The sequence below is a fragment of the Cebidichthys violaceus genome, unplaced genomic scaffold (genome assembly GCF_023349555.1).
Source record: "Cebidichthys violaceus isolate CVI_PGR_0920_01 unplaced genomic scaffold, fCebVio1.0.p SCAF_43, whole genome shotgun sequence".
NCBI classification, from domain to species: domain Eukaryota; kingdom Metazoa; phylum Chordata; class Actinopteri; order Perciformes; family Stichaeidae; genus Cebidichthys; species Cebidichthys violaceus.
In genome coordinates, this window is record NW_027176628.1 from 2133747 (window position 1) to 2149634 (window position 15888).

At 45.8% G+C, this 15888-nt stretch overlaps 2 protein-coding genes across 4 annotated transcripts; one reads left to right on the forward strand and one right to left on the reverse strand.

The window, feature by feature from the left end:
* Positions 1–312: 312 nt before the first annotated feature.
* cog8 (component of oligomeric golgi complex 8) lies at positions 313–2965 on the reverse strand. Its single transcript, XM_068728755.1, has 5 exons — positions 2634–2965; positions 2117–2324; positions 1169–1963; positions 918–1086; positions 313–671 (listed from the first exon to the last, which is right to left on the reverse strand). Exons 1-5 carry the CDS (start codon positions 2963–2965, stop codon positions 394–396), a joined length of 1782 nt encoding a protein of 593 aa, XP_068584856.1. The 3' UTR covers positions 313–393.
* katnb1 (katanin p80 (WD repeat containing) subunit B 1) lies at positions 2942–15301 on the forward strand. Of its 3 annotated transcripts, XM_068728753.1 has the most exons (20): positions 2942–3008; positions 4197–4636; positions 4718–4848; positions 4980–5097; positions 5645–5745; positions 6198–6239; positions 6328–6411; positions 6485–6600; positions 8135–8206; positions 8286–8436; positions 8510–8703; positions 8781–8929; positions 9755–9805; positions 10389–10453; positions 10623–10838; positions 13048–13197; positions 13357–13433; positions 13663–13737; positions 14437–14553; positions 14684–15301. In XM_068728753.1, the coding sequence occupies exons 2-20, from the start codon at positions 4597–4599 to the stop codon at positions 14817–14819; spliced, it is 2085 nt and encodes a 694-aa protein (XP_068584854.1). In that variant the 5' UTR covers positions 2942–3008; positions 4197–4596; the 3' UTR covers positions 14820–15301. The 3 variants fall into 3 exon arrangements, with proteins under 3 accessions (XP_068584854.1, XP_068584853.1, XP_068584855.1); XM_068728752.1 differs by lacking the exon at positions 14684–15301 and having other exon boundaries at positions 2964–3012; positions 14437–14675; XM_068728754.1 differs by lacking the exon at positions 2942–3008 and having other exon boundaries at positions 4189–4636.
* Positions 15302–15888: the final 587 nt, after the last annotated feature.

Sequence of the window (15888 nt, forward strand, 5' to 3'; positions counted from 1 at the left end):
TTATTATATTTATTATATGTATTAATATATTGATTATTATTAATATATTGATTGATACATATATTATTCATTTATTAAGATATGTATTAATATATTAATACATTTATTCATATTTATTATTGATACATTTCTTATTCATATTTATTGATACATTTCTTATTCATATTTATTATTGATACATTTCTTATTCATATTTATTAATATATTGATTATTATTAATATATGTATTATTAATATATTGAGTATTATTATATTGCTTAATATATTTATGAATATTGATGAATGTTAGAAATGACTCAGTTTCCACGGTAATGTTTTATTATACATTTTTAATAAACTTTAAATTTCTTAATGTTTTCTCTCTGAACACTTTGAATAAACATCAAAGGTCCTTCAGTCCACAGAGAAGTCTTCTTCTTCTTCTTCTTCTTCTTCTCTCTTCTCTTCTTCTGGTTCCTCAGAGTCTCTGACACCGGACTGGACAGACTCCGGGTCCAGCCCTCCTGACTCCGGTTCCGAGTCCGGTCCTGGGTCCTGGATCTGGGTCTCAAAGGTCGGGTCCTGGATCTGGGTCTCTCTCTGAGGGAGCAGAAAGTCCAGCGGCTGGAGGACGACGGCGAGGTCGATGGAACCCAAACCACCGAACCGGTGCAGCTGAGTGGGAGGAACTCCTGAAGAGACAGAGACCGGGTTCAGACGGGGTTTAGACAGAGACCGGGTTCAGACCGGGTTTAGACAGAACCCGGGTTTAGACAGAGACCGGGTTCAGACAGAGATCAGGTTCAGACAGAGACGAGATTAAGACCGGGTTTAGACAGAGACCGGGTTTAGACCAGATTCATTCCATAATTCATATTTAATATTCATATTTAACATGAATATTAATCAGGATGTGGATCAGGACTGGTCTTCCTCACCGAGGATGAGTGCGATCTGAGCCGGAGGAAACAGGACCTGCAGGCAGCGGTTGATGAAGGGCAGCAGATCTTCAGCGTAGGCCGAGCAGAAGAGGAGGAAGAGCTGCTTCTCTCTGCTGCTGAAGGCCGACTCCTCGGCCCGGTGGAACACCAGGATCTGACGGGTCACCTGACGGGAAAACAAGACCGACAACATCAACGCACCAGTCGAGAGCCGGGTCCCACCTGAGACGGGAAGTAGTTAAGTTTACCGCGTTCAGGGCGTCCTGAAGACACAAGGCCACGTCCTGAGCTAGTCCCGCGGGGCAGCAGAGCCGCAGGTCGTTGAAGGCTGTCAGGATGTTGTTGAGGAAGCAGGCCAGCGGCTGGAAGTCCAGCAGGGACATGGGGGGCTGCAGGGTTCCGGTCTGGTTCCCGGGGGCCCCCCCCAGCACCGACGGCAGGGCGATGAGCGTGTACCGGTTCATGTCCTCCTGGAACTTGTCCGCCGCCTCCCGCGCGGCTCTGCGGAACGTCTCCGCTGCCACCCGCTGGAACATCGGCGCCAGCTGCCCGCGGAAGTCTGCCCCGACCCGGCTGAAGGACAGACCGAAGTACATGCACTGACCCAGCAGGGAGTCCAGACGCCCCCCGACGCCCCGCTGCAGATCCCTCTCTAAGGTCTCCAGGAACTCCGCCACCTTCTGCACCACCCAGCCGTGGAAGATGGCGGCCTCGTTCACCGGCGCCTCGTTCGCCGGGTCCTCGTCGGAGAAGATGGCTCTGTACTGCGTGATGATGTCGAACAGGTGGACCCGGCAGGCCTCGATGGTTTTGGTGATGTGGAAGTAAGGGTCGTCCTCGGGGACGGCGGCGAGGATGGATCGGAGCCAGGAGCCTCGAGCCTGCAGGAACTTCACCCGGAGCTCCGCCTCCGTGAACACGTCCATCCTCCGCAGGTAGCCAATCACACGCAGGCAGGCGGGCAGCTGAGAGTTACTGCGGAGCTGCTGCAGCAGCTGGTTCAGCATCAGCTGAGCAGACTGACGCACCTCACGCACGATCCCCTGAGAATATAGTGTGTATATAATATATCAGAATATATCATATATCAGAATATACACAGTTAGCCTGACAGTTAGTCTTCACATGGTGACTGAGCTAGAACTATGTTGACTTTATGGAACCTGATGAACTGGGTCAGACCTGGTGGGTCTCACCTGGATGACAAGGAGAGACGAGTGCTTCTTCTCCAGCCTCTTGACGTAGGCCGCCAGCTCCAGAGCCTCCTCGTAGTACCCGTTGCGGACGCAGGTGTCCATGAGCTGAGGGATCTCCAGGATCTCCAGGATCTCAGTGTGACGGTTCAAGGTCAGGCTGTTCATCCGGCGACTGGCACCGATCTGCTCCGCCTCCTTCATGAAGGACCTGAACACAACACGGATCACATGGGAGTCAGAAGACCCTGAACACAACACGGATCACATGGGAGTCAGAAGACCCTGAACACAACACGGATCTGAGGGTAAGGGGGTCTGGGGGTCTGAGGATCAGGTGGTCTGAGGGTCTGAGGATCAGGTGGTCTGAGGGTCTGAGGATCAGGTAGTCTGAGGATCAGGTGGTCTGAGGATCAGGTAGTCTGAGGGTCTGAGGATCAGGTAGTCTGGTGGTCTGGTCCACCTTGACTCTGACTAAACCTCCATCACTAGACCTCCATCACTAGACCTCGTCACTGACCTGCATCTCTCTCCAAAGCCCGGCAGTTTGTCCAACATCCGGGTCACGCTGCTCTCCACTCGACCAAAGTCCCGGTAGGTGTTCTGCGTGCAGTCTGCGGTCCGGATGAAGGTCTGGTAGTTGCAGAAGGCCAGTTCTTCGGTCTGCTGGAGGATCTGAGCCCGCTCCTCCGACAGACGCTCCGGCTCTCGGCTCAGCTTGTCCACTCCGAAGGAGCTGAGCTCGGACAGGTAGACAGAGAAGTCCGGGTTGTCTCTCCAGCTGTCCGGGAAGCTGTCCTTAAAGATCGAGGCCAGAATACTCTCATCCTCCACGTCCACCACCGCCGCCATGTTGGACCGGAAGTACCGGGAGAACCGCTGCTGCTGGAGGATCGTCAGTGAGACGGACTAATATATAATATATATATAAAATATAATGTATATATAATAGATAATAACAGAATTATCTAGAACACAGACGTGTTGACATACACTTCCTGGTTCCCGGTTTCCGCTTTCTTCTTCTTCGTTAGTGTTATTGGTGGTTGGTGAACCAGCAGAGACGCGCAGTACCGCCACTAGCTGGACTGGAGGGTAGAACGAGACAATGCGCACGCGCAGTGTGACTAACATTAAGAAAGTAAAGGTGTCAGACAGATGTAGTACATTATAAAGTACAATATGTACCTCTGAGATGTAGTACATTATAAAGTACAATATTTACCTCTGAGATCTAGTACATTAATAAGTACAATATGTACCTCTGAGGTGTAGTACAGTAAAAAGTACGATATTTACCTCTATATACGTCATATATAAAATGTGCATTCCAAAATCTACAACATACCTTTTTGACGTCACAGATGAAATAAAACGAATCAAAAGATGGAAGTTAAAGAACAACAGGAAACAAAATCATTGTTAATTGTTGTCGTTGTAAATAAACTTGTTTTTGACGTCACGCCGGAAGTGATCGCCGGCTTGTCAATCCAGTTGCTAAGCTACAGGCGAAGAGCAAAGCGTCACGAGACCGTTTAACGGTCAGATGATTAACGGTCGTTAACGGTCGTTACCGGTCATTAACGGTCGTTAACGGTCGTCTTATGAAGGTAAACTCACCGCCACGTGTTCTCGGTTCTCACGTTTAGCATTAACTAGCTAACCGTTAGCTAGCTAGCTCTTAGCTAACGTTAGCATGTGTTGTAAGTTAACGACAGTTCACTGACTTTATGTCAAACTAACGACTTTTAAAGGTATTCTGGGTTAGTACCTCTAAACCAAAGTACAGTACGTGAGTACATGTACTTATGTTAGTAACAAGTCAAGTAGAAGTACCTCTAAACCAAAGTACAGTACGTGAGTATATGTACTTATGTTAGTAACAAGTCAAGTAGAAGTACCTCTAAACCAAAGTACAGTACGTGAGTACATGTACTTATGTTAGTAACAAGTCACACCACAATGTAGAAATACTCTGTTACAGTAAAGGTACTAATACCACACTGTGGTAATACTCTGTTACAGTATTAATGTGTTTTCTGTCTGAAGGCTGTGATCACTGATCCTGACTGACCTTCATCAGTTATCCTTCAACCACTGAGACCACAAGACCAGAGAGACCACAAGACCAGAGAGACCACATAACCAGAGAGATCACAGGCCAGAGAGACCAGAGAGACCACAAGACCAGAGAGACCACGAGACCAGAGAGACCACAAGACCAGAGAGACCACAGGCCAGAGAGACCACAGGACAGAGAGACCACAAGACCAGAGAGACCACAAGACCAGAGAGACCACAGGCCAGAGAGACCACAGGACAGAGAGACCACAAGACCAGAGAGACCACAAGACCAGAGAGACCACAGGCCAGAGAGACCACAAGACCAGAGAGACCACAGGCCAGAGAGACCACAAGACCAGAGAGACCATAGGCCAGAGAGACCACAAGACCAGAGCGACCACAAGACCAGAGAGACCAGTATGGCTGCAGCCAACACCACCAAGATCTCATGGCGACTACGTGAGTTTAATATGATAATAAATACTTTGAGTGGTATGATAATAAATACTTTAAGTTTGTCCCTCCTGTGTTGTTGTACAGAGGAGTTCGAGGCTCACTCCAGCTCTGTCTCATGTCTGTCTTTGGGGAAAAACTCCGGCCGCCTGCTGGCTACAGGAGGAAAGGACTGTAGGGTCAACATCTGGGCTGTCAGTAAGGCCAACTGCATCATGGTGAGAGCTGCTCTTAAAGTACATGAATATATATAGTATGAAACACCTCACCTTTACTGTGGTCTAATGATGAAGCTGTGATAGAGGAGTGATGGAGGTCTACTGTGTGTCCTGACTGTGTTTCCTCTCAGAGTCTGACTGGTCACAAGAACCCAGTGGAGTGTGTCCAGTTCAACATGTCAGAGGAGCAGGTCGTCGCTGGTTCCCAGTCTGGATCTATACGAGTCTGGGACCTGGAGGCTGCCAAGAGTGAGACCCAGTTTGTTCTCTTAGTGTGTGGTTGAGAGGCTGAGTATGTGATGAATACAAACCCTGAGAGAGATGCTTTCAGGGTTTGTATTTTAGTCCAGTTGTAGTCTAGATTTTGTCCAGTCGTAGTCCAGTCTTAGTCCAGTCTTAGTCCAGTCGTAGTCCAGTCGTAGTCCAGTCGTAGTCCAGTCATAGTCCAGTCATAGTCCAGTCTTAGTCCAGTCTTAGTCCAGTCGTGGTCCAGTCGTGGTCCAGTCGTAGTCCAGTCGTAGTCCAGTCATAGTCCAGTCTTAGTCCAGTCTTAGTCCAGTCGTAGTCCAGTCGTAGTCCAGTCGTAGTCCAGTCGTAGTCCAGTTGTAGTCCAGTCATAGTCCAGTCATAGTCCAGTCTTAGTCCAGTTGTTGTCCAGTCGTAGTCCAGTTGTAGTCCAGTCATAGTCCAGTCGTTGTCCAGTCGTTGTCCAGTCATAGTCCAGTCATAGTCCAGTCTTAGTCCAGTTGTAGTCCAGCTGTAGTCCAGCTGAGACAGTTTTTTGTGTCTCTTCCAGTCTTAAGGACTCTAATGGGACACAAAGCCAACATCACCAGTCTGGGCTTCCATCCATTTGGAGACTTCCTCGCCTCCAGCTCCATGGACACAAACATCAAGGTGTGTGTGTGTGTGTGTGTGTGTGTGTGTGTGTGTGTGTGTGTGTGTGTGTGTGTGTGTGATTTGTGTGTATGTGTGTGTGTGTGTGTGTGATGTGTGTGCGTGTGTGTGTGTGTGTGTGTGTGTGAGATGTGTGTGTGTGATCTGTGTGTGTGTGTGTGTGTGAGATGTGTGTGTGTGATCTGTGTGTGTGTGTGTGTGTGTGTGTGTGTGTGTGTGTGTGTGTGTGTGTGAGATATGTGTGTGTGTGTGTGTGTGTGTGTGTGTGTGTGTGTGTGTGTGTGATATGTGTGTGTGATGTGTGATCTGTGTGTGTGTGTGTGTGTGTGTGTGTGTGTGTGTGTGTGTGATCTGTCTGTGTGTGTGTGTGTGTGTGTGTGTGTGTGTGTGTGTGTGTGTGTGTGTACTAATGAAATCTTTCTCATCTGAACCATGTGGTCTTGTTCTGTCAGCTGTGGGACGTTCGGAGGAAAGGTTATGTGTTCAGGTACAAGGTGAGAACTGTAGAAACACAGAAGAGCACCTTTCTGAAGATACATGTTGACAGTAAGTAAGGCGGTTAAAGTCCTGGTTGTGTTTCAGGGTCACACTGCGGCGGTGAGGAGTCTGGCCTTCAGTCCTGATGGGAAGTGGTTGGCTTCAGCCAGTGACGACTCCACCGTCAAGGTAAGAATCGCACCTGTCAGAGCTGCTTCCTTTAATATTCATTCATGTTCACGTTTGATGTTGTCTCTGTCAGCTGTGGGATCTCACTCAGGGGAAGATGATCACAGAGTTTAAATCTCACACCGCAGCCGTCAACATCATCCAGTTTCACCCCAACGAGTACCTGCTGGCCTCAGGCAGCTCCGACAGGTACGACCCTCTGTCAGTGTCCTCTTTGATACACCATCAACACTGTTTCCTCTCTCTTTGTCCTCTTTGATACACCACCAACACTGTTTCCTCTCTCTTTGTCCTCTTTGACACACCACCAACACTGTTTCCTCTCTCTTTGTCCTCTTTGATACACCATCAACACTGTTTCCTCTGTCTTTGTCCTCTTTGATACACCATCAACACTGTTTCCTCTGTCTTTGTCCTCTTTGATACACCATCAACATTGTTTCCTCTTTCAGTGTCCTCTTTGATACACCATCAACACTGTTTCCTCTCTCTTTGTCCTCTTTGATACACCACCAACACTGTTTCCTCTCTCTTTGTCCTCTTTGACACACCACCAACACTGTTTCCTCTCTCTTTGTCCTCTTTGATACACCATCAACACTGTTTCCTCTGTCTTTGTCCTCTTTGATACACCATCAACACTGTTTCCTCTGTCTTTGTCCTCTTTGATACACCATCAACACTGTTTCCTCTCTCTTTGTCCTCTTTGATACACCATCAACACTGTTTCCTCTCTCTTCGTCCTCTTTGATACACCACCAACACTGTTTCCTCTCTCTTTGTCCTCTTTGACACACCACCAACACTGTTTCCTCTCTCTTTGTCCTCTTTGATACACCATCAACACTGTTTCCTCTCTCTTTGTCCTCTTTGATACACCATCAACACTGTTTCCTCTTTCAGTGTCCTCTTTGATACACCATCAACACTGTTTCCTCTCTCTTTGTCCTCTTTGATACACCACCAACACTGTTTCCTCTCTCTTTGTCCTCTTTGATACACCATCAACACTGTTTCCTCTGTCAGTGTCCTCTTTGACACACCATCAACACTGTTTCCTCTGTCTTTGTCCTCTTTGATACACCACCAACACTGTTTCCTCTCTCTTTGTCCTCTTTGATACACCACCAACACTGTTTCCTCTCTCTTTGTCCTCTTTGATACACCACCAACACTGTTTCCTCTCTCTTTGTCCTCTTTGATACACCATCAACACTGTTTCCTCTGTCTTTGTCCTCTTTGATACACCATCAACACTGTTTCCTCTGCCTTTGTCCTCTTTGATACACCACCAACATTGTTTCCTCTCTCTTCGTCCTCTTTGATACACCATCAACACTGTTTCCTCTGTCAGTGTCCTCTTTGACACACCATCAACACTGTTTCCTCTGTCTTTGTCCTCTTTGACACACCATCAACACTGTTTCCTCTCTCTTTGTCCTTTTTCATACACCATTAACACTGTTTCCTCTGTCAGTGTACTCTTTGACACACCATCAACACTGTTTCCTCTCTCTTTGTCCTCTTTGATACACCATCAACACTGTTTCCTTTGTCTCTGTCCTCCTTGATACACCTTTAACACTGTTTCCTATGTCTTTGTCCTCTTTGATATACCATCAACACTGTTTCCTCTGTCTTTGTCCTCTTTGATACACCATCAACACTGTTTCCTCTGTCTTTGTCCTCTTTGATACACCATTAACACTTTTTTTGTCTCCAGGACCATCAAGCTGTGGGATCTGGAGAAGTTTACGATGATCGGCTCGCTGGAGGGAGACACGACTCCCGTCAGGTGAGTTTTCTCACCACAGATGTCGGACCAGGTATTGAAGGATCGGGACCCCTAACTCCTGACTCCTCTGTGGGTTCAGGTCTGTGTTCTTCAGCTCAGATGGATCCTGTCTGTACAGCGGTTCCACAGACTCTCTGAGGATCTTCGGCTGGGAGCCCGACCGCTGCTTCGACGTGGTGCCGGTGGGCTGGGGGAAGGTTTCTGACCTGGCGGTCTGCAACCAGCAGCTGGTGAGTAGTTGTTATTGACTATTGATTATTGATGATCACATCCTGTAAACCTCTTCTTCTTCTTCTGCCTCAGATCGGCGTGTCTCACCAGCTCTCCTGCGTGTCGTCCTACGTGGTCGATCTGAAGCGGGTGAAGAAGAGCGGTGGCTCTGTGATCCGAGGAATCGTCCAGGACGACCAGCCGCTCACAGAGCCCAGAGATCCTAAAGGATCCGCACTACGCAGGAACTACGAGAGACCCACGACCACCAGCAGCTCCTCACAGAGGTAACGGCAGCACTCACCTGGCAAGGAGGGTTACCTGTGTCATGATGTCAAGATGTCACATGTTGTGATGTCATCAGGGTGAAGCAGAGTTCAGACGCCGACAGGCGGAGCCCAGAAGGTGAGAGGCGGAGCCCCAGTGAGGATGAGGCGGACGAGAAAGTATCATCAGCTGAGATCCACAACGCAGAAGACTTCAAAGAGATCTTCCAGCCGAAGAACGCCATCTGTAGGTCTCACCTTCTCACCTTCTGTTCTCCATCGTCTCACCTTCTGTCCTTCATCCTCACACCTTCTGTCCTTCTTCGTCTCACCTTCTGTCCTTCTTCGTCTCACCTTCTGTCCTTCATCCTCACACCTTCTGTCCTCCATCGTCTCACCTTCTGTCCTCCATCGTCTCACCTTCTGTCCTTCATCCTCACACCTTCTGTCCTTCTTCGTCTCACCTTCTGTCCTTCCTCACACCTTGTGTCCTTCATCGTCTCACCTTCTGTCCTTCTTCGTCTCATCTTCTGTCCTTCATCCTCACACCTTCTGTCCTTCATCATCTCACCTTCTGTCCTTCATCCTCACACCTTCTGTCCTTCATCACACCTTCTGTCCTCCATCGTCTCACCTTCTGTCCTTCATCGTCTCACCTTCTGTCCTTCATCCTCACACCTTCTGTCTTTCTTCGTCTCACCTTTTGTCCTTCATCCTCTCACCTTCTGTCCTTCTTCGTCTCACCTTCTGTCCTTCATCTTCTCACCTTCTGTCCTTCATCCTCACACCTTCTGTCCTTCATCGTCTCACCTTCTGTCCTTCATCTTCTCACCTTCTGTCCTTCATCCTCACACCTTCTGTCCTTCATTGTCTCACCTTCTGTCCTTCATCCTCACATCTTCTGTCCTTCATCATCTCACCTTCTGTCCTTCCTCGTCTCACCTTCTGTCCTTCATTGTCTCACCTTTTGTCCTTCATTGTCTCACCTTTTGTCCTTCATTGTCTCACCTTCTGTCCTTCTTTGTCACATCTCATCGTTTACCATCAGTGACTCGGTTCTTCTCTCCTTTAGCTCGAACTCCTCCCAGGATATCGGAGCCTTTTCCTGCTCCTCCAGAGGACGGTGAGTCCTTCAGAGCTTCATCTCTTCTATTACAGACTTCATTCACACCTGAAACTAGTTTACTGTGAGACATCACACTACATGTTCAGGTACTCTGTTCTCTACATGTTCAGGTACTCTGTACACTACATGTTCAGGTACTCTGTACACTACATGTTCAGGTACTCTGTTCACTACATGTTCAGGTACTCTGTACACTACATGTTCAGGTACTCTGTTCACTACATGTTCAGGTACTCTGTACACTACATGTTTTCAGGTACTCTGTTCACTACATGTGGTACTCTGTACACTACATGTTCAGGTACTCTGTACACTACATGATCAGGTACTCTGTTCTCTCCATGTTCAGGTACTCTGTACACTACATGTTCAGGTACTCTGTTCTCTACATGTTCAGGTACTCTGTACACTACATGTTCAGGTACTCTGTTCTCTCCATGTTCAGGTACTCTGTACACTACATGTGGTACTCTGTACACTACATGTTCAGGTACTCTGTACTTCTTGTTTCTTGTGTGTGATGTGATGATGGAGGACAAAGTCAAGACAGTCGTCTTCTTCGTCTTCTTCTTCTTCTTAGACACTATATTAGCCATCGGACGTCAGCTGAAGGACATGATATCTGCTTTTCCTGAAAAACAGCAGGTCAGTGAACGCCGCAGTTTGTCTCTGTGATTAAGAGACATTAAAGATGTAAACAATGATGAAACATGATTCATGTACTTTTGATTGTTAAAGGTGTGTGTGTGTGTGTGTGTGTGTGTGTGTGTGTGTGTGTGTGTGTGTGTGTGTGTGTGTGTGTGTGTGTGTGCAGGCTCCTCCCCTCTCCTCCTCTACACCTGTCCAGAGGGTGGAGCCTACAGTCGTCTCTTCTACAAAGCGTTCGACTCCCTCGGCGGTCGACCCGGCGACCTCTAACCCCCCCTCCTCCGCCCCCCCTCCTCCTGTCACCACGTCTAAACCACATCCTAAAATCATCCCGAGCTCCAGGAACGAGCCCATCGGGCTGAACGTGGCCGACTTCCTGCCTGTGAGTTTAAAACATCTGCACAGGTGTTTGTTGAGGGTAGATGACGTCACTTGAAGTGCGTACTACGTGTCCCAGAATGCATTGTGCACGAGCTTCTCATCAACACTGAGAAGGTTTCCTCTACAGCGGGGGGGCGAACAGACGGGTCAGGAGCAGATGTGTTTGAGTGAGGTGTTCCTCAGGCTGAAGGTCTGCTGATCAGCATCACTTTGCTCAAAGGAACTTAAAGAAGTGACGCCGCTTCACGATCGAGCTGCATTACGGAGACACCGCATCCAGCTCAGGGTTCTCCTCTTTCACCGCCTCCTGGGTTCCTTCAGCAGCCCGAGGTGCACCGAGGAAGCTTCATCCTCGAGTCCCGTCCTCGTGTTGTCCCCTCTAGACGTCAAACGTTCCCTCTCCGCTGTCATTCTTCCCTCCGATGAAGACGAAGATGAAGAGCCCAGCGTGTCTTTTACGTCGTTACTTCCTCCAGTGCTAACGAATAGAACTTGACTGACTCAGCGTTTTTGTATAAGTCTTGGTCAGTTAGTTCTCCACGGCGTGTGGTGAGCTCACGCTGTCTAGTAAATAGCTTGCCTCTCGGCTGCTAGCCTCATATTAACATCGACATCGACACTTCCTCGTGAGGTTTATAGGTCAGGATCATAAATGAGGTCAACACTCGTCTCACTTGTTTCCTCCGTGTCGTCGTGTCTCTTCTCACTCGTAGCTCTGAAGTCCTCGTTGTGTTCCTTTAGTTTCTGTGTGGACTAAACAATAGTTGTGCAGAACAAAATCAACATTACTAAGAAGAGGAAAGTCCTCCGTTTGTGTCCTCCTCACAGCCGCTAACGTGACTTCAGACGTCCGTAGGTTTGATTCCTCCGCCGCTCACTAAGCGCTCCAATAACAGCTGCTGGTGAAGACACCTGCAACCGGTCGTCCGCTTTGGATTCACGCAGTCGATCGGTAATGGAGGCCGATGTTTGCGATCTTCCGGTAAAAGGTCACGTGATCGGGGACGAATTGGAGGACACGTTGTGACCGCTGACAACCAATCAAGTAGTGGGTGTGGGCGTCGTCTAGAGAGTGGATCAACTGGAACGCCGGGTATCTCAGGAAGAAGAGCAAACGAATGAATTGAATGAATTTTGTACCAATATTCAACGAGACGGATTAAAAAGTTCAACGGACGTATAAAGTACCTGATGTTCAACTAAAACATTTAAACATGAATCTGTTTCACTAAATATAAAACTCACTTTTATTATTTAGTTTGATATTGTTCAGTAAGAACGAGTAACAAGCTGTGTGTGTGTGTGTGTCTCTCTACGTGTGTGTGTGTCTCTGTGTGTCTCTGTGTGTGTGTTGTCTCTCTGTGTGTGTGTGTGTGTGTGTGTGTGTGTGTCTCTCTCTCTGTGTGTGTGTGTCTCTGTGTGTGTCTCTGTGTGTGTGTGTGTGTGTGTGTGTCTCTCTCTCTGTGTGTGTGTGTCTCTGTGTGTGTCTCTGTGTGTGTGTGTGTGTGTGTGTGTGTGTGTGTGTGTGTGTGTGTCTCTCTCTCTCTGTGTGTGTATCTCTGTGTGTGTGTGTGTGTGTGTGTGTGTGTGTGTGTGTGTGTGTCTCTCTCTCTCTCTCTCTCTCTCTCTCTCTCTCTCTCTGTGTGTGTGTGTGTGTGTGTGTGTGTGTGTGTGTGTGTGTCTCTGTCTCTGTGTGTGTGTGTGTGTGTGTGTGTGTGTGTGTGTGTGTGTCTCTCTCTCTGTGTGTGTGTCTCTGTGTCTCTGTGAGTGTGTCTCTCTGTGTGTGTGTCTGTGTGTGTGTGTGTGTGTGTGTGTTGTCTCTCTGTGTGTGTCTCTCTGTGTGTGTGTGTGTGTGTGTGTGTGTGTGTGTGTGTGTGTGTGTGTGTGTGTGTGTCTGTGTGTGTGTGTGTGTGTGTGTGTGTGTGTGTGTGTGTGTGTGTGTGTGCGTCTCTGTGTGTGTGTTGTCTCTGTGTGTGTGTGTGTGTGTGTGTGTGTGTGTGTGTGTGTGTTGTCTCTCTGTGTGTGTCTCTGTGTGTCTGTGTGTGTGTGTGTGTGTGTGTGTGTGTGTGTGTGTGTGTGTGTGTGTGTGTGTCTCTGTGTGTGTGTTGTCTCTCTGTGTGTGTGTGTGTGTGTGTGTGTGTGTGTGTGTGTGTGTGTGTGTGTGTGTGTGTGTGTGTGTGTGTGTCTCTGTGTGTGTGTTGTCTCCTCAGTCGTCCCCTCTCAACAGAGGCGGAGCTCTGAGTGATGATGAAGCTCTGTCTCAGCTGAAGAAGGGTCACGACACCATGTGTGTGATGCTGAGGAGCCGACACAAGAACCTGGAGACGGTCCGGTCCGTTTGGGCCCGAGAGGACATCAAGGTGAGACTGGTATCTAGATCTAAGGGTTTATGTATTGTTTCATATCTCAATATCAAATGTAAAGAACAATTATTGCAGTGTCAGTTATTTTAATACCATGCAGACCTGTCACATGATTGGTTCTCACTGCCTCCACTTCCTGTTGACGTCTCTCTGCAGAGAGCTCTGGACGCTGCTGTCTCCATGAATGATTTGTCTATTGTGGTGGACATCCTGAACATCATCAACCTGCAGCCGTGAGTCCACCTTAAAACCTTAAAACCTTAAAACCTTAAAAACTTAAAAATTAAATATATAAATATAAATATATATATTTGTTTTAAAACAAATAAATAAATATAAAGATATTAAACATCACTACCAGTTTAAATGGATAAAGTCTTGTCAGATGTCAAACATTGTGAATAAAGATTCTGATTTAAATGTGATTTTAATTGTTATATTATTGATAATTGATTGTTTCAGGTCGCTATGGAAACTGGACTTGTGCACGACGATTCTTCCTCAGATCGACCAACTGCTGCACAGTAAATATGAGAGGTGATCAATTATTCATTATTATCTATACTATTCATCATTATTCATATTATTCATTATTATCTATACTATTCATTATTATCTATACTATGCATTATTATTCATTATTATCTATATTATTCATTATTATCTATACTATTCATTATTATCTATACTATGCATTATTATTCATTATTATCTATATTATTCATTATTATCTATATTATTCATTATTCATTATTATCTATACTATTCATCATTATTTATATTCATTATTATCTATATTATTCATTATCTATATTTTTCATTATTATTCATTATTATCTATATTATTTATTATTATCTATATTATTCATTATTATCCATACTATTCATCATTATTTATATTATTCATTATTGTCTATATTATTCATTATTATTCATTATTATGCATTATTATTTATACTATTCATCATTATTCATTATTATCTATATTATTCATTATTATTCATTATTATTCTTTATTATTCATTATTATTCATTATTATCTATATTATTCATTATTATTCATTATTATTCTTTATTATTCATTATTATTCATTATTATCTATAAAATATAAAACAAACCTGCAACCAAAGAATGTTTCAACAGTGAATCAACATTTTGTGTGTCTCTGTGTGTGTGTGTGTGTGTGTGTGTGTGTGTGTGTGTGTGTGTGTGTGTGTGTGTGTGTGTGTGTGTAGCTACATCCAGACCGGCTGTACGTCTCTGAAGCTCATCATGAAACATTTCTGGACGTTGATCTCTGACACTCTGAAGGCGACTCCCTCTGTGGGCGTCGACATCACCCGAGAGGAGCGGTGAGTCGGCACAAACGCACACCAGGAAGTGATCACGTGACCAGCTGATCACTTGTTTGTATAGGTCTCAATGAGGAGGATGATGGTGGTGGTGGTGATGAAGATGAAGATGGTGGTGTTTGTTCTCCAGACACCAGAAGTGCAGATCGTGCTGCAGGCAGCTGAAGAACCTGAGCAACGTGGTGAAGAACAAGGCGGAGCAGGTCGGTCGACATGGCAGCGCCTTCAGAGAGCTGCAGCTGATCATGGTGCCGCTGGACGACTGAGGAGGAGGAGGAGGAGGATCACTGACATCAGCAGCTCATTTACAGCTTCACGTGTGTCATGTGACTGAAGAAGTGTTATTTACAGACGTTCCTCTGAGGAAACCACAGAAGAAGAAGAAGGACATCATGGATCCTGAGTCTCAGGTGAACGGTCGGCTCAGAGGCTTCTGGATGATCTCACCTGTGCAAAACTACAACTGACTCACAGGAACAGTTTGACATTTGTTGAGGGTGAGACTGATGTCTGATGAACTTGAAGCTGTAGCCGCTTAGCTTAGCTTAGCTTAGCTTACCATGAAGACACATGGTGTGTCCTGGAGTCTGGCCCTCACGTGTTCCTTTTGTCCAGATGCAACCGATCGAGCCGTTGCTCAGCTGGAATAAACAAATCTTCCATATTTAGTCCATCGTAGACTTTTCTGATGATGTTCAAATGTTTTCTTCTTCCTGTTTATTTAAATAAAGTTGTACATGTTGGGATTAAAGAAGAGTCTCTTTTGTACCAGCAGGGGGAAGAGATCAGAATAACTTCACATCATGTCTTTATTAATCTCATATTTATGAGATATAACAGTCAGGTAACGTGATAAAAAAGTACATATCTATACTGAGATGGGCAGTATTTATATTACTTCTATTTAAAATACGTATTTCAATTACTTTCGAGTATTTTGTAATTTGTATTTGATAGGGCCGATAAAAAATCTAACGTAATTTGTAACAAAATACTTTAGAGTGGAGTAATTTTGTATTTAAAATACTCAACATACTTTCTCCACGAATCGAAACACAGTTGACGAGTTGATTTACTATTTACCTTCATTTTGATTCATTTTTCTGTGCAGTACTTGATGTGCAGTCATGTATTTAGGCTCTTTGTGTACAACTGGTTTTAATTCTATATTTTGCTTTTATAGTATACAAAGGCCTAATGTGTGATGCTATTCATATGTGATGAATATGTTCTTGTTGATACAAAGCCAAAGTTTATGGGCTGTTAAGTCCCATTAATAAAAAATAAAATATATATATACATATATACATATATATATATATATATATATATATA

Bases quoted from the DNA above. Each gene is read 5' to 3' on its own strand.
- cog8 (XM_068728755.1), bottom strand. From the start codon at position 2,965: ATGGCGGCGGTGGTGGACGTGGAGGATGAGAGTATTCTGGCCTCGATC. The intron at 1,964-2,116 runs GTGAGACCCACC...CTATATTCTCAG, and splicing joins CGTCTCTCCTTGTCATCCAG to GGGATCGTGCGTGAGGTGCG. The intron at 1,087-1,168 runs GTAAACTTAACT...TTTTCCCGTCAG, and splicing joins TTCAGGACGCCCTGAACGCG to GTGACCCGTCAGATCCTGGT.
- katnb1 (XM_068728753.1), top strand. From the start codon at position 4,597: ATGGCTGCAGCCAACACCACCAAGATCTCATGGCGACTAC. The intron at 4,849-4,979 runs GTGAGAGCTGCT...GTTTCCTCTCAG, and splicing joins GTAAGGCCAACTGCATCATG to AGTCTGACTGGTCACAAGAA. The intron at 9,806-10,388 runs GTGAGTCCTTCA...TCTTCTTCTTAG, and splicing joins TCCTGCTCCTCCAGAGGACG to ACACTATATTAGCCATCGGA.